Source organism: Solanum lycopersicum, chromosome 1 (assembly GCF_036512215.1).
Source record: "Solanum lycopersicum chromosome 1, SLM_r2.1".
NCBI classification, from domain to species: Eukaryota; Viridiplantae; Streptophyta; class Magnoliopsida; order Solanales; family Solanaceae; genus Solanum; species Solanum lycopersicum.
In genome coordinates, this window is record NC_090800.1 from 84,096,128 (window position 1) to 84,119,663 (window position 23,536).

General features: G+C 37.4%; 3 protein-coding genes and 1 long non-coding RNA gene across 4 annotated transcripts; 2 read left to right on the forward strand and 2 right to left on the reverse strand.

The window, feature by feature from the left end:
• Window positions 1–206: 206 nt before the first annotated feature.
• On the forward strand, window positions 207–3,418 carry GME1 (GDP-mannose 3',5'-epimerase). The gene is made up of 7 exons (NM_001247805.2): window positions 207–269; window positions 1,091–1,501; window positions 1,665–1,758; window positions 1,857–1,986; window positions 2,082–2,214; window positions 2,555–2,762; window positions 2,899–3,418. Exons 2-7 carry the CDS (start codon window positions 1,092–1,094, stop codon window positions 3,052–3,054), a joined length of 1,131 nt encoding a protein of 376 aa, NP_001234734.1. The 5' UTR covers window positions 207–269; window position 1,091; the 3' UTR covers window positions 3,055–3,418.
• A 2,110-nt stretch (window positions 3,419–5,528) lies between these two features.
• Window positions 5,529–9,979, reverse strand: LOC101262051 (uncharacterized). Its single transcript, XM_004230050.5, has 4 exons — window positions 9,568–9,979; window positions 7,630–7,824; window positions 6,151–6,332; window positions 5,529–6,053 (listed from the first exon to the last, which is right to left on the reverse strand). Exons 1-4 carry the CDS (start codon window positions 9,857–9,859, stop codon window positions 5,739–5,741), a joined length of 984 nt encoding a protein of 327 aa, XP_004230098.1. The 5' UTR covers window positions 9,860–9,979; the 3' UTR covers window positions 5,529–5,738.
• Window positions 9,980–12,753: 2,774 nt separating this feature from the next.
• On the forward strand, window positions 12,754–21,188 carry LOC101262355 (uncharacterized). Its single transcript, XR_182373.5, has 3 exons — window positions 12,754–13,037; window positions 20,579–20,850; window positions 20,945–21,188. It is a non-coding gene; the product is annotated as an uncharacterized lncRNA (long non-coding RNA).
• Window positions 21,189–21,440: 252 nt separating this feature from the next.
• Window positions 21,441–23,323, reverse strand: LOC101262860 (ammonium transporter 2 member 4-like). Its single transcript, XM_004230051.5, has 3 exons — window positions 22,636–23,323; window positions 22,074–22,359; window positions 21,441–21,997 (listed from the first exon to the last, which is right to left on the reverse strand). The coding sequence occupies exons 1-3, from the start codon at window positions 23,221–23,223 to the stop codon at window positions 21,441–21,443; spliced, it is 1,431 nt and encodes a 476-aa protein (XP_004230099.1). The 5' UTR covers window positions 23,224–23,323.
• Window positions 23,324–23,536: the final 213 nt, after the last annotated feature.

Here is a 23,536-nt window from a genome sequence, read left to right on the forward strand (position 1 = left end):
TTTAATTTATATGTGATTTCTATAATTTGCCCTTAATTTATTTCTTTTTACCATGGTTTAAGCCAAAAAAAAAAAGGCAATCTCCATAGTGAATCTGGTCTCAAGTGTAAACAAGATTTGCACTATTGGATGGATGGGGAAAATAAGAGTTATGGTTTGTGTGTCTATCTTTCTCTATATATACCCAAATTGTTGTTATCATAATTGTCTCTCAACCATTCAACTCTCTTTCTAATATCTCAATCTTTTTCTCCTCCATACTTTTACAGGTTATAACTCTCCCCTTTCTCACTTTGTGGTTTTGCTATATTTTGTATTTATAAATCTTGGAGGTAGATGTCTTTTGATTTGTAAATGTTGATGTTGTTTTGTATTTGGGTGCTGTGTTTCTTGAAAAAAGTTTCAATCTTTACGTTTTGTTTCATATGTTTTATCTCACATTGTGAAATATTTGTTTTGACACTTTTTCTTCATTTTGTTTTTCTTTGTGTGGGGTGGATGGGTGTGTTGTGGAGGTGAGGAGTGAAATCTCACTGTTTTCTCAAATTCTCACTTAAATAGTGTTGATTTAGTATTAATTATATTATTTCTTCACTTATGATGAATATGTGTTTCTGATTATTAATGCTCTCACTTTTGTTCCTATTTGAGTCCACGGTTTATTGAAAACAGTTTTTCTAACTTGAAGTGGTAAGTCTGTATACACATTATCGTTTTCAGACCCTACTTGTGGGATTACACTGGGTATGTTATTGTTGTTGTAGTTATTTTACTCATTGCCCCAACCTTCACTTTAGGAGCTAAATCACTAGAAAGATCTCTTCTTTTGTTTAAACCAATTTTGATGTATGAGTTAAAGCTATGTGAGTGTTTATATCACTGCAAGTTCCTCTTTAAATTTATATATTCACAAGGCTGAACAAAAAAAGATACATCTTATACGCACTGTATTAGTGCCTCATCCTAGCATATAATTGAGAAGAAAACATTGTTGGTAATTAGACATTAGGGTGTTAATAATTGTGGATATTGCCTGCTCCTTGTGAGTTTTGAAAGAGGAACATCATTTGACTGAGTGTAGCTTTTTCAGAATGGGAAGCTCTGGTGGTATTGACTATGGTTCTTACACTTATGAGAATCTTGAGAGGGAACCTTACTGGCCGTCTGAGAAGCTCCGTATTTCCATTACTGGGGCTGGAGGGTTTATCGCTTCTCACATTGCTCGCCGTTTGAAGAGCGAGGGCCACTACATAATTGCCTCTGATTGGAAGAAGAATGAGCACATGACAGAGGATATGTTCTGTCATGAGTTTCATCTTGCGGATCTTAGGGTTATGGATAATTGCTTGAAGGTAACAAAAGGTGTTGACCATGTCTTCAACCTTGCTGCTGATATGGGTGGCATGGGTTTCATTCAGTCCAACCACTCTGTTATCTTCTATAACAACACTATGATCAGCTTCAATATGATGGAAGCTGCTAGGATTAACAGTGTCAAAAGGTCTTTAGTCTTTGTTTTATGCCTTTTTGTGTTCTAATTTTAGTAATTCAAGTTTGATTCGTGCTTAGCATTAAGTTCCCGGACTTGCTGCATTACCATATAGTTTTATTTGTCAGTTCAGTTCAAATATATTCATTTGGTATCTGATGATGATATTATTCAGGTTCTTCTATGCATCTAGCGCTTGCATATACCCTGAGTTCAAACAACTTGAAACAAATGTCAGCCTGAAAGAAGCTGATGCATGGCCTGCAGAGGTTTGTTTCCTAAAAATAGAATGTTTCTTTACTATGCCATTTGAGTAATAATTGCAAAGTAACAGTTTCTTACTTTTCTTCGGTTTTGTGGGTTCTAGCCTCAAGATGCATATGGTTTGGAGAAGCTTGCCACAGAAGAATTGTGCAAACATTACAACAAGGATTTTGGAATTGAATGTCGTATTGGAAGGTTCCATAACATCTATGGACCTTTTGGAACCTGGAAAGGTAATTTATTGAAAGTCGCTGCTAACCAGACAAATCACATTCTGTCTTTATATGGATTGTGAGAAGTCATTTTCTTAATGTTTTCTGCATTTCAGGTGGAAGGGAAAAAGCTCCTGCCGCTTTTTGTAGAAAAGCACAAACTGCAACGGATAAGTTTGAAATGTGGGGAGATGGACTTCAAACACGTTCATTCACCTTCATTGATGAGTGTGTTGAAGGGGTTCTTAGGTGAGACAGCCAAATCTTGATTTCTTCTGTACACAATTAAGCAATTAGTTACTACAAATATCCACTTATTCTGAATTACTGGAGAAGTCGTGTTTTGTGCTTTGATTGGATTCAGTTATGAGAATTAGGCACCTTGAATTTCTTTCTTTTGGGAACGTGTTTGCCGATTAGATTGAATTCCTCAAGGGGGACCTTACTTGTTACTTTGGAAGAAATATAATAAACTTAGCTATAGTTTATATAAACAAATCAATTTTAGTTGCTCAATATTACTTTTAACAATGGTCGTCGAATAAGCTTTTGTCTAAGTGGCTTGTTTTATTTAATACTCTTTATATAGATTGACAAAATCCGACTTCCGTGAGCCAGTAAACATTGGAAGTGATGAGATGGTCAGCATGAATGAGATGGCTGAGATGGTCCTCAGCTTTGAGGACAAGAAGCTTCCTGTCCAACACATTCCTGGCCCAGAAGGCGTCCGTGGTCGCAACTCAGACAACACGCTGATTAAAGAGAAGCTTGGTTGGGCTCCAACAATGAGATTGAAGGTACCATTACACTCTTTACTGCTGACATCGTAAAATTCTTCCTGATTTTCTCTTATCAAAAGTGACATTGTCATTTGCATTTCGCAAAACAATGTTCTGCGCCATGTATAAACTAATGATCATTCTCCGAGTGCAGGATGGTCTGAGAATTACATACTTCTGGATCAAGGAGCAGATCGAGAAAGAGAAATCTCAAGGAGTTGATACTGCAACCTATGGATCTTCCAAGGTTGTGGGCACCCAAGCTCCAGTTGAGCTAGGTTCCCTCCGTGCTGCTGATGGCAAGGAATAAGTTGATTCCTTCTGTCATCATTTCAATTGGAAGCCAATCCATCTGCTATGACATTGCTGCATTATGTATTATGGCGTCGTAGAAGATGTGTTAGATTCTGGTAATTGTTGGCGTTTCTTGGTTTTAGTTTGAACATGTCAATGTAATCTATTACCCCATGGTCTTGTGAAGGGGATAGTTTAATAGTTCATCTATATTTATCAGTCGTTCGAGAAGATCTCAATGTGAGAACTGAATAACTGCCAGTGGATCCTCTCTTGTTTTTTTTACCTAGTTCAGGATCTTGCTGTTGTGCTGTTGGTGATCATGTAATCAAAATTTTAACCTTGATAAGGTTTAAAGATATGTGAGATTTCATTGCATAGATATTATTCTTCATATAGCAATGAGATTGAAATTTTCTAAGGATACTGAAGTTTTCAAATCACTGTTGCTGCCTGGACAGAAGTTCAGAAATTATGCAGAATAACAAACATTTAGTTTATATCAGGCACTAAAACTATAGTTTTAAGAAAATTATAACTAGTGGTTGTAGTTTTCTCTAATTCTTGTTATTTGCTTGATTTGTATAATTCGATTTCTAATTGTATAAATTTTGAATTTTGTATATGCTTATCCTAGCTATTTGAAAATGATTTATGAAAATATCATAATAAATTATCCTGTTTATGTATTGGCAAATGAAATATGCAAACGAGTTTGAAAAATCCTAAATGTCAAAATATAGAATTTGTGTATACTTATCCTATTTGTGTATTCACGAGTGAAATATACAAATGGGCAAAAGTATACAAACCGCAACCTCCATAACAACAAAATTACAGCTATGAAGAACAATTATCGAAACTATAACATATAAAACCTTATTATGTTTGCTATTATAAAATTATTATACTGTGTTAGTGAGTCGTGACATTCATTTTTTCCAACTATTCCAAAAGAAAATGCCACTTTTCTATATCTAACAGATTAACTACTTAAACATTAAACTTTCATTTTTATCATTATTGAAATTATTTATCACTACACAAATTTCATTGATCTATTTTAAATCACAAGTTTCGATAGCCTTTTCTTTTGTTATTTTATTTGATGCCCCACAAATTTGTCTGAGCTATCACAAGTGTTGTGCAAGATACCTTTTTTTCTTTCTTATTTGTTGAGTGGTGTCCTTGTATCACATATGGATCAAAATTTTCCACAAGTCACAATCCATGCACTTTTTCAAACTACACATATTTCCTAATCTACTTTTTCAGTGTCTCAATAGCCAAAATATTCACCAGAACAAGTGAACAAATATATTCCACGTCAAAAGTTAAAAAAAAAAAGAATTAGATTACTATAAATATTTGATACGTATAAATTCTTTTTTGACGAAAACATGTGAGAAATCTATACAAAATTTTATCTAAATTTCATAAACAAAGGCTGAATTACAAGTTCCTACTCAATTATTTGCAATGTATTTTACGAAAAATACATGTGGTCCATTAACTTTTCATATAATTTGGGTTAATTATTGAGATTCTAACCCATAGTACAATGTGGTCTTTGTCACGCGTGGAGTCATATTCTGTACACTTTGCTTATTATTTTTTAAAGTAATTTGCTGTTTGTTTTCTCACATTCTTTAATGACTTTTATATTATTCATTTACTTTTAACGATTTACATTCTAATTTATTTTTTAAAATTTTTTGCAAAACGTAAAAGCCAGAATAAAATAGGAAATTATATATTAAAAAAAATAAAAAGTAATTTTATTTTATTTTAAAAAAAATTAAAATCATGAATTGTTTATTAGAAGACCAAAACAATCAATTATGATATTGGTAACAAATACTTTTAATTAAATTATTACTATATTTTAAAATCAATTATATGCTATTATTTCACCTTAAAATAACCGGAGGAGATTACTATAAGAAAAATTCATTAAAAAAATGAGATACGACGGTTGAAATATCCTTCATGGAATAAGATTCATAAATTTTTTATTTAAGCTTGAAAATAAAAAAAAATCAAATAAAAAAAGAGATTCTCTCTAATTAAGTCTTACACAAATTTAAGTATAAATTAGTGGAGCTTATATCAATCAAATAAAAGAAAATAATCTATTTTGAAGGTGTCGGCAAAGTTCCATGCGCCACAATTGCCTTGCATTTAGCACCCGAAATAATGAGTTTCGTGTTTTTTAAGAAATTTCATTATACTTTATTTGGTGTGTTCACCTAAAGTCATGTTTTATAAATTAACACGAATCAATTACTTAATTTTTGTATGTTAGGCCAAATACATATTTTCAAAGTTAATAGTGTCATTTATGCATCAGTCTAAAGTGATAAATATTAAAGAACATTCTTTTTTATAGGGACGACGTAAAATAGGATAGAGAGGGACTATTAAAACCACCTCAAAAACATTCATTTCCTTGGGCCTTGGTTATGACCATAGATAATTGAGTCATGAAAATTTTTGTTTCGCATTGTCAAGAAAAAGGCAGTTTTGATTACTATATTGACATATATGTGGATTCGATCGAGAAACATACTCCATATAGGAACACAGTAAGAGTAGAAGAAATTTAATGATAAGTTGAGTCAAAATCTAAGATAAATTTGTGAACATTTCTGGAATAATTTTATATGGAGCGGGTGTACATGAAGGCGCATCAACATACCTTCAATTGTCAACAAGATCATCAAAAGTTGGGTTAACTTCAAGTTGAGCTGCAAACTTCTCAAGGATCTCCTTCAGAAAAACCATGAATTCGTCCTCCTTTGATGTTTTTGCATCAGTGTTTCCATTCTCTACAGCACCTAATACGGTATCGTACAGAAGAATCACCACTTCATCATTCAGAGGTGGCAAGCCCAATGATGCTCCATTTTTCTCGAGATAGTGTCGAATGACATCTTTTGTACTTAGACCGTCTTTCTCTTCCTCCTGCATTATCTTATCTACTGTCTCGCTTAGTTGCTTTTCATCAGTCAAAATCTGCACATCATGACCAGTTTAACAGATTAGAAAAACAGGGTAGAAAGAAAGAAAGAAGATTTCAGCTTAGGTACGGAAAAATGAGTCAAGTAGCAACCATTCTCAATTTGGAACCATTATTGATCTTGATTTTCTGCAACACAACCATAGGGTTCTCAGAAAGAACATCTGCCAGCTCCTGAAGCACAGGTTGTAGTAAATGCGCGAATTGGGCTTGCCCCAATTCATCCTCTCCTTCAGCTCCATGTTTCTTTAAAATGTCACTTAGTAGAGGAAACTCTGCTCAACAACAAAGTTAGAATTTAGCATAGAAATAGGCTGTCGATGAAATTTGATTGAGCAACACAGAAATCAGCTGCCAAAGCTAGGATTCCAATCTTTCAGATTGGACTAAAAAGGGAATCAAGTCATATAAGATGGAACAAAAGGGATAAGCTCAAATGACAATGAAACAGTTAGTAGTTTTCAGAAAAACTAATAATATCATGCTATTAGACTCTTTAGCCAAACACTGACGAGAAAAAATGATCTAGACAAAAGATTCTTATTCAGATCATATAGCTCACATGCTTCTCAGTTAAAGTCTTTGAATCTCTAGTGAAGTGCAATAAACACTATGAAACCTCAAGACAAAAATATATGTTATAGGAGAAAAAAACACGATTTATATGTATAAAATGGTGCCCGGTAACTACCCTTTCATTTGACTTTTGAATAGTTGATGAATGGAATTGTAGCTAACTTCTCAATGGGTTATGCGTTGAAATTATAATATTTAATCATTAAAAATAATAACAAGAAATATAAGAAGAATATGGACACAGATATCAATTTCTTATGGTTAAACTCAAACATTACCAAATCAACTAGTTTTATTTGCATATGGAGTTATCTCTACCATGGAGATAATTACGACTTATATTTAAACTGTAGCTAAGCTTGGTATCTCTATCCTTACCAGAATTATGAAATCAGATGAAACTTAAATATTCAGAGACAGGATTATATGATTAAGCTTGAATCTGTGCACAGGATAACAACTGCAGAATGAAGGGCGTCTTGGGTTGAACGTGAAGCTGCTAACGCCTAACAGTTATGGCGATGGGTGATATATAAGAGGACAGCAGTGAGAAGCAGAGAAAACAAAGAAATACCTGATCTTTTTATTAAAAAAAACTATTTTGAAACCAAATTCAATGGGTGGGTAAGTTTTTCACTCTTGATGTCAAAGAGTTTTGTTTCCATATAAATAAGAAGTTAAAAGCAAAAAGGTCAAAAGAAGTATGTTGAGGAATGAGGATTACTGCTGCATTTTCTCCTAAGAAATAATATTTGCATATGCTGAAACATATAATGTCAAATGAAGATACATATGAAAAAGGGGTTTTGAGAAAAGCTTCATCATTTGAATGCATTTAATTTTTTGTATTAAGTCATTTGAACACCTTCAAATTTCAATGATATCTAGCAATGATAGAGAATGAACGATCTTATGGGATTACACTCGGTATATGTTGTTGTTGCTAGAGAGTGAATGGTGTTTTGATGCTCTTTATTGGGGAGTAGTGGAGCAAACCTGAAAGAGGTGGGATTCCCATTTCGACACCCATGTGAAAAAGAGCATCCTGTATTTGATTTCTTTTGATCTTTCCTCTATCTTCTGTGTCTAAATCTGTGAAAAGATTCTCAGCCAACATGGCAAAGTCATCTTCATCTTCCAAAAACAGTTGAAGAGTTTTTCCATCCAAAATTGCAATGACTATAGGATCATCTGAACATGGATATAAAGAAATCAGTATGTTTTTTCACTTCATCAAATAAAATTGGATCACTGATCCAATGAACAGAGAGACATGTCTGGCACTTAAATATCCAATCCAGCATAGAAGCATACAAAAGGACAGCAACGAGGCAATGACATACATAGCCAATTCAGAGAAGAGCATTTCATATAGTCAAGGTTTGAGCATCTTAATTTTCCATAAATTGCAAGGCCATTCAAGACATTATCCTCTTTCTGAGATTGCAATGTTTAGTTCAACCTCATCCAAAAATAAAAGAATTGCGATGTTTAGTTCAACTTCATCCTAAAATAAAGAATGGCAATGTTTAGTTCAAAAAGAACTACTTAGTTCTTTTAACAGTTACTTGACTTAGCTCTCCATAGGAAGCAGCTTTCTAAATTGCAACTACTTGAAAGGTTACTTTCCAGTCCATTTAGAAGTTTAGGTAGTCTTAGACTCTTGGCGCATCTTGGGAATTTGGATGCATCAAAATCAATTTTTTAGAACTATGTAACACAAGACATCTGATCAATCTGTCTTCAGTGAGATTTGGAATATCAAAGAGTGATATCTAAGGCATCTTGTACTCTACATCAATTGAGCTTATTATCACTTGGTTTCGGATTTCCTATCTCACCTTAACTAGTAAAATACCAATCAACAACATCTCAATCGCAAACTAGCTGGGGATGACTATATGAATCATCTGTTAAAGCGCATATCATTCCAATACTTAGGAGTTCCAAAAAACTTGAGATTCTCAAATCTTACATTTGGATACCCATATATTTACATAATTATTTCTTTCCCCCTTAAATTATAAATAGAGTTAAACAAGGCAAAAGAAGATTCTCCGCTGAGGCCAAGGTTTTGGTGAGTAGAGTAAGACTTCATAATTTGTGTCTCAATAAGTGAATAGACTGAATAGTAGAGTAACCTGAGTTCATACAACTTACAAGAAACAAGCAAATTAATTATAGACCAAGGCACAAAGTGCCCCCTCACCGCAACTGTTACAAAGAAAACATGCATGAAGAATGATTAAGAGCTATCCAAATGCCAGTATCACCTAAAATTTCCATATCTAAGAAATTGTTGATAATTAATCTGATCATCTTATTGGTCAAGCAAAACCAACAATATCTCCTCTTCAATGTCATCCTCATTGTGCATCTTTAAAATGTGATACTTGATCTTCAATCACGCGTAATTAGTAATTACATAAAACATTTCTCGTCAGATTCCTTATCCATCATACTTGAAACTAGCTACAGACGCGGAACCAAAAAATTGTCATATTTCACTTTCTAGTCATAAATTCATTGCCAAAAAAAGGTTCACAAATTCTATTACTCTATTTTTTATCGAGACAAATGTACTAATGTATGTCCACTTCACCTTGACTGGTACATTGAACCCGAGCAATGACATTCAACAATTATTAGTATTTCTTTCTTAAAAATCTGATCAATAAGTTTCGAATTTCAACGAAAACATATAAATTTTGACATATATAAAAGAAACGCACAGTAGAATAAAAACATGCTTTCTTCAACTAAAGTGAAAATGACCTAAAAATTATGTAACGGACGGAGTCACTGAGATTCCGATTTGACAAATACAACAAGCATCTAAATTATTCTCCCCGGTAGTTCGATCTTCCACTAAATTACCAATAATTTCATGCTAGTACATTATATGAGTACTTCTGAACAAGTCAACACACTCACCTTGGAGTTCATTCGCAATAGCGTCGACGTATTTCCGAAGCACAGACAAGGCGTTTTCACGATCGAGATTTTCACGGCGGAATTCAAGGTCATCGGAGACGCCGATGCGTTTAAGAGCGGCGGACTTGAGCGTGTCCGGCAATGAGAAGCCGAAGAGTGATTCTGAAACTTTAGATTCTGCGACATCAAGAAGCTGAGCACCGGTGACTGAACTGTCGACCGTCGACGGTAACGATAGATCAACGGCTCTGAGCTGTGTTCCGTCCAAAATCGTCAATCCTCCGTCCGACATTTTCCTCTTAATGTGAGAAGGGAAGTCTTGAATTGGCGGAGAGTATAAGAAACGAAAACGCGTAGTAACGTACCGTTGTTTGACTTTAAGGCAAATAGGCTTATGACTTTTTTTCCAAGTTTGACTAAGTACTATTATTTTTAATTAACTTCTTTTTGATGTCCAAAATATCTTAATCAAAATAAATTTTCACTTCTTCTTCACTCTGTATTCTTATTTTTTTCTCCTTTATACATCTGTTTCTAAATAAAATTGTAAGTGTATTTTAATGGAAAACTTAAAGTAAATGGGTTATAATAAAAAAATATTTATCATGTAATTTTTTTTTTCATACTATCACTTTTAAATTATTTATAATATAAATTTAATACATATTACAAAAAACAATTTATTATTCACATATAATGCAAGTTTTAATGATGGATAATACATTTATCACACATTTTAATACACTTATAATACAATGTGATTATTTTTTACCAAACAAACACAATATATTTCAAAATAATTATAATTCAAATATATTGCATAAATAATTCATTTTTAATACATATTACAGATTTATCACAATATTAATATAAATGATAATAAACAAAAAAGTATCGTTAAAATCATTAATTATTTTTTTAAATGTATTAATTCATGTAATTTTTTCTATTTTTAATCAATCTAACAAATATACTTAGCTTGCTAAAAAGAAAATCCAGATCATCCTAATTTATCATCAATTTCAATGCTTTTATTTAAATACATAGTTATTTATTTATAAAATTAATTTTAACACTATAAAATATTTTTCCAACACTTAAACTTATCAGTTAATTATAATTAATTAATTTAACAGACTCTAAACATACATAATAGTATATATTCAAGCGAAATTATAGTATAAAATTCAAAATTAATGATAATACCACAATTTCATTTTATCCTAATCCATAGCAAACAATTCTCGCGCGCCATTCTCTTTCGCCTCTCTCTTTTTATACAAACACAAATATACAAATTGTGTTTGTATTTATATAAAGTGAGAGAAAATTGTATATACATATACAACTACCTAACTCTTCGTCGTATACATTTATAATTATACAATACAAAATTTCATTTGTCAAGTTCTCTTTTGTCTTTTTCTTTTTTTCGTTTTAAACAAAAATTATATACAAATGTCTTAATTCGATTAATTGTATACATATTCAAATTTTATGCAAATATACAAACACAATCAGTGATAGATATACATTAGTTGCATATATATACAAATTATCTAAACGACATACATTTATAATTGTTGCGTTTTTTATGCAAATGAGTTGTTTGCCTGGGATTTATACAAATGAAATGCTCTATAACAAACAATATTTGCTATAGATCAAACAACAAAATTATAACTATAGAGCGCTAATATATCTGTGTATGTTTATTAATCTAAAATTTACTCATTTAATACATATAACTAGTAGGTTGGTGTCCGAAAAAATTATGCGCCTTTACATACTAACAGAGCTATAATGGAGGAAGCCAACTAAATTAAAAGGGCAACTTTCACATATAACAAACATAAAATTCATATTTGTATGGTATAACAAAGTTTGCATAACTGCGCTTCATAGCAAACGTATATATGTATAATTCGCTATACATATACAATTGAAGTGAATCGTATAAACGAGAAAGAGAAAAATTATATACAATTTGAATTGTATAAAAACGAGAAAGACAAAATTGAACTGTATAAAACCAGAAAGAGAGAAAACCAAAAAGAGACCTATGCAGGGAATATACGATCGAATTGAATTGTATAAAACGAGAAAGAGAGAAATTATATACAATTTGAATTTGTATAAAACGAGAAAGGCAAAAGAGACGCGGACAGGGAGATATTAGTATTGTATAATTATAAGTTTATAGGACGAAGATATATGCATTTGCATGCGTTTATACAAATTTTTTTCGCTTTATACAATTAGAAACACAATATATACAATTCTATTGTATAAAGCGAGAGAGGCAAGCGACAGGAAGAGAGTGAGAAAGGGAGAGTAGCGAGCAAGAATAAAAGGGGCAGAGGGACTGACAAACAGTTTGCTATGGAACACAAATAAATCAAAAGGTAACTTATTTATTTTATATTATTAATTTGTCATTCTATAAAATTACTTCAAATTAAAATCCAATAAGATTTTCAATTCTTAAATTCAAAATACAAGTAAAATTCTCATATGGTCATTTAATTACAAAATTATGTAATTAAATTATCTATGTTAATTTTATATAAATAAAATCACTAAATTTAATGAAATTGTACAGAAAAAAATCATTTATCTGAAATACACTTATATATTTAATTTTTTTTAAAAAAAATATATATATATCAACTATTCATTATTTTCTTTACTTAAAAGTCTATCCAAACACACTCTAATTATTTTTCTCGTTAAGTTTTTATGAAATAAAGATATTTTGACCCAATTAAGTAGGCTAATTTTGGATGACCATTAATATAGGTAAATTTGATGGATTTTACATATACATTTTTTGGAAGTTATATTTCATATTTTGGTGTTTCAACTTGACACTTTTTTGAACGCTATTTTGATATATGAATAAAATCATATTAGATATGACATAACTATTTACACATTAGATTAATTTATTTTACAATTGAAATAATAAAATTCTTATTTTAAATTTATCTTTAATAAAACATCAAATAGTAAGGTAAATTTTATCTTAATCTGAATCATAAGATGATTTTCATCCTAAATCTTAACCATTAGATAGATTTCATCCTTATCTCAAATTTATCTTTTTAAGGTAATTATTTTTTAACCGTAACTCCAAACTTACAACCCAATTCAAAATCTAAATTATACTTATTTGTATTCTAAAATGAATAATCATAATAATGAAAATTCCTCCTCTTTAGATTTATTTGATGATCATAGTGCAAAAGAGCAACAAGTAACTTTGCAAAATATTTGCATGAATAACTATATGTTAGCAAGAATATCAAAATATTGAAGTTTGTAGCGTTGAGGAAAAATTGGTAGGGCTTCCCTCCAAAAAACCCCAAATTATAAATTCCCTCAAAAACCCTAACTCAACTAGCTGCTCGCTTAACCGTATATTATTCTCCTCAGCCGTCTCTGTAGCTCCCAACGCTCCGCTCAATCAGGTAAGTTTTTGATATTTTCAGTTAGTTTGACTCTCAAGAAGCGAAATAGAACAAGTATATTGAAACGGTGAGAGTAGGATATGATTTTAGGTTGAATCAGTAATTGTTTTTTCATTTGACGCTCGAAAAGCGAAATATGTAAGTATTAGAATTTGATTTTAGGCTCAATCTGTAATAATTTTTTCATGTATATGACTTAGGTATATTTACTTCTTGCTAATCCTTTATCGGAAACTCTTTGGTAGTATATCGAGTGGAAGATTCTTGCGCTAGTAATATACGGTTCTTGAAGTAATTAAATTTACTAGTTGAAGTCGAAGTGGCTCTTGGTGCTGTAGTGAAATTTCCGTCTTAGGCTTTTATTGGGTAGTATAGATAGCTGTCACGGACTTTTTGATTCGGACAATGTTCCGTGCGGCACTTGACGGTTTACTCACGATTCTTGCACGTTCTTGCAAACTCAAGTTAGCCTCTCACTCGGATCGCTAAGAAAATAAGAAGTAGACAGAATTTTGGAAGAAGGAACTTCTATTACTTGCTGAAATTATTGGATGCTTTACAAGTAAAATGAACTACTATTTATACTACTCTAATGCCTAAAAGTAAATAAATACTAACTATGCAAGTTCCTAAGTCTATGCCTACAAGAAAGCTTCTAAGTCTTCCAAAAAGGACTCCTAGGTGCTCCTAGTCTGCCCCACGTTCTGCACAAGCCTCTCCAAGCTTGAAACTGCCGCCCCACTACCTGTTGTAACAGCTGTAACGGCTGTAACTGCCGTAACAGCTGAAACTGTTGTAACGGCTGCCTCTTCAACTGCTGCTTGCCCCTTGGCCTGCTGGCCGGCTTGGGCAGTCTGCCCCCTTGCGCCTGCTGCTGGCAGCCTGGTTGGGTGGCATTCTGCCTGAATGGATGGCGGGACGTCACAATCTCCCCCACCCAATGATGCGACGACCGCGATGCGTTGCTGCAAGAACTCCTGAATTTTGTTTTTGAACTGCCACAAGTCTTCGTACTTCTCTCAAGTGGCTTCTTCCGGAGTTTGTCCCTTCCAATGTACGAGAAACATGACACTAGCCTGCTGTCCTCGTTTCCGCTTGGCTTGGTAATCTATGATAGTTTCAATTTCTCGATCATGCAAGGCAGTAACGGTGATAGGGGCCCGTTGTGATTTGTTCCGGCTGGGATCGTCCTTATCCTCATGATAAGGCTTAAGAACGCTTGCATGAAAGACCGGGTGGATCCTTAAGTGTGGAGGTAACTCCAACTTGTATGAAATTTTACCCACCTTGGCAACAATTTTGAACGGACCCACATATTTCCGCACCAAGTTGTGATGTACGCCTCTACGTGCTTTAAACTGCCTCGGATTAAACTTTACCAAAACCATATCACCTTCTTTGTAGTTGGTGGGACGACGCTTGCGGTCGGCGAACTTCTTCATCCTCCTTGCCGCCTTGCTCAAATAAGATTTGGCAAGGTCGAGTTGTTCTTTCCAACCCTTGGCAAGATTGTAAGCGCCCAAACTCTTCCCCTCGAACAAGGTTGGCAGTGAGTGTGGAGTTTGGGGTTGCTGGCCTGTTGCTAACTCGAACGGTGTGCGCCCTGTAGATTCACTCCTCTGCAAATTATAAGAAAATTGCGCCATGTCTAGGAGCTTAGCCCAATCTTTCTGATGTGCACTTACATAGTGCCTAAGATAGCATTCCAACGAGGCGTTGACGCGTTCAGTTTGGCCATCAGTTTGGGGGTGGAAACTGGTGGAGAAGTGAAGTTTTGAGCCAAGAATTTCAAAGAGTTCACTCCAAAAGTTCTCTGTGAAACGAGGATCCCGATCGCTAATGATGAACCTCGGCAGCCCCTAATACTTCACAACATTTTTGAAAAACAATTGTGCAGCTTCCTTAGTAGTGCAACCGGCTGTGGCAGGCATGAAAGTCGCATACTTGGAGAATCTATCCACTACGACCATAATCGTGCCAAACCCGTTTGACCTCGGCAAAGAAGTGATGAAATCCATATATATACTCTCCCATGGACGATCAGCTATGGGTAATGGCTCCAACAACCCTCCAGGTTGCCTTTGCTCTACCTTGTCTTGCTGGCACACAAGACAAGTCTGCACATATTGCTCGATCTCTTCCCGCATTCGTGGCCAGAAATAGAAGGCCTCCACTAATGCCCTCGTTCTCTTCTGTCTCGGATGCCCAGCTGACGGAGTGTCGTGGCTCTCTTTGATAATACGCCGCCTGATGAATCTGAACTTTGGTACATAAACTCTCCGGCCAATGGTAAGCAAGAACCCGTCAACTACCCAAAACCGTTTGGTTTGGCCTTGAGCAGCCAGCTGCATAATCTTCTTGGCTTCCGGATCGCGTTGCATACCATCTTTGATTGCGCTTTGGAATTCACTACGGACTGAGGAGATGGCCGCTAGATCATTCTTTCTACTCAATGCATCGGCTACCACATTGCCCCTTCCTGGTTTGTACTCCAAGTTGTAGTCAAATTCCGCCAAGAAATCCTGCCAACGAGCCTGCTTTGGTGTGATCTTCTTCTGTGATTGAAAATAGCTAGTGGCAACGTTGTCAGTTTTCACTACAAATTTGGAGCCTAGTAGATAGTGCCTCCATGTGCGTAGACAATGCACAATGGCCGTCATCTCCTTCTCCTGCACCGTGTACCGTCGTTCAGCTTCATTTAACTTCCGGCTTTCAAATGCTATGGGGTGTTTCTCCTGAATCAAGACTCCCCCAATGGCAAAATCAGAAGCATCCGTATGGATCTCAAAGGTCTTGGTGAAATCAGGCAGCATCAAGACTGGTTCTTCAGTAACCGCAACCTTAAGACCTTCAAATGCTTCCTGGCACTCCTCGCTCCACAACCAAGGCCTGTTCTTCTTCAGCAGCTCGGTTAGTGGGGCAGCAATAGCGGAGTACCCGCTAATGAACCTGCGATAATAATTAGCAAGTCCAAGAAAAGAACGTAGCTCGGTCACTTTCGTAGGTGCTTCCCAATCTTGGATCGCCTTTACCTTTGCCTCATCCATACGAAGTTCACCTTGGCTGATCACATGGCCCAAGAAATGTATCTTTGGTTGAGCGAACTCGCACTTCTCCCGCTTGACATAAAGCTGATTCTCCCGCAAAACTTTGAAGACCTTCTTCAAGTGCTCCACATGTTCCTGCAAAGTGCTACTATAGACGACTATGTCATCTAAGTACACTACTACGAACTGGTCCAAGTAGGGATGTAAAATCGTGCAAAATGTGGCAGGTGCGTTGGTTAAGCCGAAGGGCATCACCAACCATTCGAATGCTCCATACCTGGTCACACATGTTGTCTTTGGCTCATCCCCCTCTACAATGCGCACTTGATAGTAGCCTTTCCGGAGATCCATCTTGGTGAAGTACTTGGCCTCTCCAAGACGATCAAACAAATCTGCGATCAGCGGGATTGGATACTTGTTCCGAATTGTGATCTTGTTGAGCGCCCTGTAATCAATGCATAGACGCATCGACCTGTCTTTCTTCTTTTGAAATAGCACCGACGCTCCATAGGGTGCCTTGGATGGACGAATGTGACCTGCTTCGAGGAGCTCTTTCAACTGCTTCCTCAGTTCCTCTAACTCAGGCGGAGCCATGCGATAAGGTGCAAGCGCAGGTGGCTTGGCTCCCGCCTCCAACTCGATCATGTGGTCTACCTCGCGCCTTGGAGGTAGAGTTTTCGGCAGCTCCTCCGGCATCACATCACTGTTTTCCTGCAAAACAGTCTCTATGATTGGTGGCAAGGGCTCCATAGCACCATGGTCTTCACCCGAACATGCGATGGTGGCTAAAAAGGTTGGTGCTCCTTTCTTCAGGCCCTTCACAATCTGTATGGCCAACAATTGGGCATATCCGTCTTTCTTCGGCACCCTAACAAGAGGCACCATACAAGACCCTTCCCCCTCCATCACCATGGGTTGTTGAAGGTAGGGATCAATCATCGTGTGACAACGCTGAAAGAATTCCTGTCCAAGAATAACATCGGATATGTCCAAAGGAGCTACGGTAAAATTTGTCTTACCTCTCCACCATCCTAAAGTGATGCTGACCCCATGAGCAATTCCACATACGAGAGTTGGTGGGGCGTTGACCGTCTTGAGGCGATTGTTGCTTGGAACAATTTTCAGTCCCAATTTCTCTGCCGCCGTCTTGGTCATAATGTTGGCTTCAGCCCCAGAATCTACCATGGCCCGAACTGGTTGCCCATTGATGGAGATGTCCACGTATTGCGTACTGAAATCCCCTGGGTTGTCGGCATGTTTGGCTATGGCACCACAAATACCAACCATGCCCAACTGAGTGGTGTCTGCCGTTTTCACCTTGTCTTGTGCCTTCTTTTCTTTCCGCTCACGGACGATGGCACTAAGGCTCTTCATCTCTGGGCACCTGGCATAACCGTGTGGTCCGCCGCATATATAGCACCCGTCTCCTTTGCTGGACTGCGTCCGCCTCTCCGAGTATTTCTGGCGTTCAAACCGTTTGCCATCGGGCTTGGGCGTGTCTTGCTGCTTGGGATGTGCCGACTGTTCTCTGCCTCGGCCACGGTCTCCCCCGCCTTTAGCTTGACTGCCCCTTACCTCCTTGCCCTTCGCCTTGTCCAAACGATCATGTTTGAAATCTGTCAAGGTTTCGGCTTGAGTGATGGCCTCATCAATGGTTTTTACTTGACGCCGCTCTAACTCGGTCCTCGCCCAATTCTGCAGCCCGTTCATGAAGGTGAACATCATGTGATCTTCCGTGAGTTGGGGAATTTGAAGGGTCAAAATTGTGAACTCTTTCACATAGGCCATAATACTTCCCGTCTGCTTCAACTCCCGGAGCTTGCGTTTCATTTCGTAAACAGCATTGTTGGGGAAGAAAGCTTTCTTGAATTCCTCAAGGAATTATTCCCATGTATTGATGGTGCGTGTGCCCCTCTTGATCTCGGCATCTTTGCGTTTCCACCATAACATGGCTACGTCGGAAAGATACAACACGGCAATGTTGATCTTGTTTGCATCGCTCCTGACCCGATTACACCTGAAATAATTTTCCAAGTGCCATAGGAAATTTCCTACCTCTAGGGCGTCGCGGACACCCTTGAATGTTGGTGGCTTGGGAACCTAGACTCTGGACTCCCTTTCCTGGCCAAGTGATGTTGATGCTCCAACCTCCCTCTCTTCTTCGAGGGCTTCAACCTTGTTCTTCAGTGTCTGGATCGTCGTTAGGGCGTCCAAAAATCTGAACTCCAAGGAAGTAATGGTTTCCTTCATCGCTAATTCAGACCGCTTGCATACCTCCAACTCCTTCCGAATGGCTTCAACTTCCTCAAGGGAGTTCTCTTCAAGGTCTTTGACATCATTGTCCAACTCATTCAAGCGCTGACCTAAAATCTCAATAGCTAGCCTTGCCCTCTCGATGCTTGCAAGCCATTCATGTCCAACAGTGACGTCGATAGTATCTTCGCTGTCGTCGTCGTCACTTCCATCGACAATATTATGCTGGAAAGATGTTTGTCCATCGCTTGGTGGAGGAACATTTGATGGTAGATCGCTTGGTGGAAGACCGCCTGGTGGAAGACTGCCTGATGGCTGACCGCCTGGTGGAAGACTGCCTAGTGGAAGATTAGTTGGTGGAGGATCAGTGGGTGGAAGATCGGGCAGATTGGGCAGACTGGGTTCATTTCCCTTCTGCTGCTTCTTCCCTTTCTTGTTCTTCTTTCCTACCTGAACGTTGGGGGTGTTGCTAGCGCCGCTTCCGTCTCCTTCGTTCGTCATTCTCTTACGATGAACCTGCTCTGATACCAATTGTCACGGACTTTTTGATTCGGACAATGTTCCGTGCGGCACTTGACGGTTTACTCACGATTCTTGCACGTTCTTGCAAACTCAAGTTAGCCTCTCACTCGGATCGCTAAGAAAATAAGATGTAGACAGAATTTTGGAAGAAGAAACTTCTATTACTTGCTGAAATTATTGGATGCTTTACAAGTAAAATGAACTACTATTTATACTACTCTAATGCCTAAGAGTAAATAAATACTAACTATGCAAGTTCCTAAGTCTGCCTACAAGACAAGCTTCTAAGTCTTCCAAAAAGGACTCCTAGGTGCTCCTAGTCTGCCCCACGTTCTGCACAAGCCTCTCCAAGCTTGAAACTGCCGCCCCACTACCTGTTGTAACAGCTGTAGCGGCTGTAACTGCCGTAACAGCTGAAACTGTTGTAACGGCTGCCTCTTCAACTGCTGCTTGCCCCTTGGCCTGCTGGCCGGCTTGGGCAGTCTGCCCCCTTGCGCCTGCTGCTGGCAGCCTGGTTGGGTGGCGTTCTGCCTGAATGGATGGCGGGACGTCACATAGCACTGTGCTACTGCATATATGATACAACAACACCATATCCAGTATAGTTCTACAACTGGGGTATGGAGAGAGTGGGATGTATACGGACCTTAACCCTACTTTTGTGGTTGTTTCGGATACACCCTATCTCAAGAAAAATGTTTTTTCAGAAAATGGTTGCTAGAATGCTACTACATATATGATATATAAAATAAAAAAGACAGACTTCATACAGATTTATTCTTTTTTAGTACATTTTGTTTGATCTTTCCAATATTTATGTTATATAGGATGCTTTTTTCCATACAGAATGTGCATTGCTTGTCAATTGTGCAGAGACAGTATGGGGAACAGTTTTCCAGTGCTTGCTTTTCTGGTTTCTCATTGAACTATTTGCGATGTATTTTAATATAGGGAGAAGCAAATCTTGGTGTGCAACTTTTTGAAAAAGTAAATCTTTATATGCATGTTTGAAGAAATTCTATTCAGTATGTAGGTTGGCCTAGTTGTAGTTTATGGCCAAGCGGACAGTTTGGAGTTCCCTTTGATTATGACTTGTGTTAAGACAGAACCTTGCCTATTTTTAAAGGAGCAGAAAAGGGGAAATGATTTTGGTACTTTTAGAAGCTGGGAAATGGTTCTTCTTGTTCCTTTGGTTTACAGAACCAAAAAGAAGTTCTTATTCCATTGAGTTACGTGAAATCATCTTGTTTGGGACCTTCGACCTACCATAGCCCATCAGAAATGAGTGTCCTTTACAGCGGAAGAATATATTTTAGCTATTCTTCTTCCTTTATTTGTAAAGTAAGACCATCCTCGGGGATTGGCCGATGTGTCAAAGAGTAGACCACAAGAAGGATTTGGTATCAGTGACATGAAGAATGTGAAATACGTACTACCACATCTAACGATTTTTGTGGTGTTTTTTTGTTTCTGCATATCTTTATATGCTCTACTCATTTGATTAAAAATGAATGCCCCATGTAGATTGATTCAGCACTCAAATGTTTCATGTAAGGTAATCATGCACGTACAATATGTCCATATGCTTGAAAATCTATCTTCATTGTGTGTTTTATTGGGTGTACACTTGAAGGTTAACTTTCACATCACACACAATATCTGTTTCTTTTTATCGGTGACACTAAAATCTGGATTGAGGCGAGGACTGAAATTATGCAGGAGACTATGGATGCTCAAATGCGAGATGCATTATCCCCTCCTCAAGTTAAAGCAACATTTCGCCTAGGATCAGAAGCATACTCTGTTGAGGCATGTAAAGGGATTTTATCGGAGCAACTGATATCTATGAAAGAGCAAAGCATGACCATACTGAAGGACTATATCACCAAGCATAATGTTCCAAATGAAGTCCCTGATGAACCAGAAGAATTTTCCTCAGAAGATGATGGTGAAATTCCCGAGCAGCCCCCTGTAAAATCCAAGAAGCGCAAGTAAATCTATTTTCTTCCTCTGTTTATGTCTTTGTAGTTTTTTTTGTATTTTTATAATGGCTGTTAACACTCTCTTACATGGTGAAAATTGTAGTTGATAGAGATGTGGAATTTATTGCCAGTTGCCATAACTTGAGATCAAGGGAACTCTATTAGTATTTGTAAGTGTGATGTGAATGCTTGGTGAAAGTTCCCATATCTCTTTAATTGGACACTTTTTCTCTAGAATGGCGTCTAACAAAAGGCCCTTTTGTTTGTTCAAGCTTTTTATATTTTGAGGAGTGTATTTGTACTTCATATTTTGGTTTTTTTAAATGATTGATCAATAGTCACTGCAATGTTATGGTTGTGCATTATTTCTCCATTGCTGTCTCGATTTCACCTGTCTATTATGTGCGAGTAAAATGGTCCTTGCAATATTTTGTAAGAAAAATAACATGTAGTTCTACTGAATATTAGCTAGTTGAGTCTCATCTTTCCGCTAAGAAAGCCAGACTTTCTTTACAAAACATGCTTCAGCTACTGAAGTTATAGAAGTTTTGCACGTGCTAGAAGCAAAGTATTGTGTGACCTAGCCATAGAGAACACTTTTATACCATTTGGAGTTCACTCAGTGTCTTTGAAACAACTGATGGATATTCATCAGCATCATATGCAGAATTAACCTGGGTATTCTCATATTTCTCTTCATCATCCCATAATACATATGTTTCCTCTCCATGGATAGCGTCATCTCCAATTTGCAACACCCCTTCGTCCAACCTAAGAGGCACTATCAACTTGATGAACAGACAGACCAAGCTTGTCATGACAATATTTAGACATACTATGAATCCAACACCAGCTAGTTGAGCTCCCATTTGCCGTAGCCCAGCTAAGGTTCGGCCTGTCTGTAAACCATAGGCTAGGCCAATGTACCTTTCCCATTCAGGTACGAGGTAAAATAGCCTACAGAGCTTTGGCACAGCGAAAAATCCAGTGAGAATACCGCCCAAAATTCCTGCTAGGGCATGGGTATGGAAGACAGATAAGGTATCGTCGACATGCCTTAATAGCTTGACCTTCTTGTGAAGGATTGTCATTGTGTACCATGGAACACTTCCTGAAATTAAGCCCATCAGGATGGCCGCCCAACTCTGAACAACTCCTGTAGGTAGAGAATCTACTGGTTAGTCTAGCATGTCGAAATTTATACCCAGTCAGCGCACAAAATGAGAACGTACCTGCACCAGGGGTGATGCAAACAAGGCCGGTGATCATCCCATTAACAGCTCCGACCACAGAGGGTTTGCCAGAAACAGCAATGTCTAGGACCAGCCAAGTAAGGAGGCTGGTGGCGGTGCAGACATGTGTATTCAATATGGCTAAGGAGGCGTCAGTGCTGGCGGTATAAGGTGCTCCTCCATTGAATCCAGTCCAACCCATCCATAGAAGGCCGGCGCCGGCTAACATCATGAGAATGTTGTTTGGTGGAAACCTCTCTCTGTCTTTGTCCAGCCTGGGACCTACCTGTCAATATTAATATTGCCATGCAACATTCCCAAGTTATGATCAGGACAAGAAGATCACCTCAAAGTAAATCTAGAGAGAGTTGAAATAGTAATATTCCACTTTAATGGTTGTACAGAAGGGAAAAGGGTCTTGTGTTAGCTTCATGCTTTCGGGTTTGAGTCCTAGTATGGAAAAAATCTTGTTGGTAATGCCAACCCACATGGCCCTGTAGCGCGCGATTAGGATGTAGTCAGTGCTCTACTGGGGAAAGAAGAATAAAAAGAAGAAATTTACCCAATAAGCTGCAGTAAATCCAGCAACACCAGAAGAGAGATGAATAACAAATCCTCCTGCAAAATCAATCACTCCTAGTTTGTTCAGCCATCCATCTGGGCACCAAATGCTAAATGCACCAATGGTATACGAAAAAGTATGCCACAAAGGTACGAACAACATCCAAGCTATAAAATTCATCCTCCCCAGAAGCGCCCCAGCTATCAAGATTGGCGTAATGGCTGCGAAAACAAACTGAAAAAACACCATTGTTGCTGTGGGGAGGTATCCCAGAAATGCTTGTCTAAGAAGGTACTTCTCGTCCAAGGCGACGGATGGTTTTCCCCAGAAGGCCACGAGCTTGTCACCGAATGACATCCGGTAGCCCCATCCAACCCAACATATGAGAACGGAGGCAAAGGCATAGAGTGCCATGAACGCGGAATTAATTGCCCATTTCTTCTTCACCATGCCACCATAGAGAATGACTAAGCCGGGCACACACTGGAGCCCGACTAGGGTGGCAGCTGTGAGCTGCCATGCGTTGTCACCTTTGTTCATCCATCCCGGACTTGCCTCATCTGGTGATAGATTTGAGGGAAGTCCCATTAGTGACGGGCGTCCCTTGCAAGATTACTTGTGATTCAACTACGTACCAGAACAACAAAGAATGAAATGAGTTCAAATGAAGCAGTGTGAATTCATATATCTAATTTCTAAACTCGCTTCGAATTGAGGCGTGGTTGTTGTCGTAGTGAAACAATAATAAGCATGAAAAATTTAAGGTCATGAGTGTATAATATAATGTTGTGCTTATGAAGGATAGTGACTGTCTAAGAAATAAGCAAATGGCTTTCATCGTTAGTTTAATATGAGTATCGTATGTGCTATTTGTGTCTTTTCTTCTAGAATGTAAGCGATG

Excerpts from the sequence above, each read along its gene's own strand:
- LOC101262051 (XM_004230050.5), bottom strand. The coding sequence starts at position 9,859 with ATGTCGGACGGAGGATTGACGATTTTGGACGGAACACAGCTCAGAGCC. Across the intron at positions 7,825-9,567 it reads TATTGCGAATGAACTCCAAG|ATGATCCTATAGTCATTGCA; the intron begins GTGAGTGTGTTG and ends ATCCATGTTCAG. Across the intron at positions 6,333-7,629 it reads GGGAATCCCACCTCTTTCAG|AGTTTCCTCTACTAAGTGAC; the intron begins GTTTGCTCCACT and ends GTTGTTGAGCAG.
- LOC101262860 (XM_004230051.5), bottom strand. The coding sequence starts at position 23,223 with ATGGGACTTCCCTCAAATCTATCACCAGATGAGGCAAGTCCGGGATGG. Across the intron at positions 22,360-22,635 it reads GATTTACTGCAGCTTATTGG|GTAGGTCCCAGGCTGGACAA; the intron begins GTAAATTTCTTC and ends TAATATTGACAG. Across the intron at positions 21,998-22,073 it reads TTGCATCACCCCTGGTGCAG|GAGTTGTTCAGAGTTGGGCG; the intron begins GTACGTTCTCAT and ends CTCTACCTACAG.
- GME1 (NM_001247805.2), top strand. The coding sequence starts at position 1,092 with ATGGGAAGCTCTGGTGGTATTGACTATGGTTCTTACACTTATGAGAAT. Across the intron at positions 1,759-1,856 it reads CTGATGCATGGCCTGCAGAG|CCTCAAGATGCATATGGTTT; the intron begins GTTTGTTTCCTA and ends TGTGGGTTCTAG. Across the intron at positions 2,763-2,898 it reads CTCCAACAATGAGATTGAAG|GATGGTCTGAGAATTACATA; the intron begins GTACCATTACAC and ends CTCCGAGTGCAG.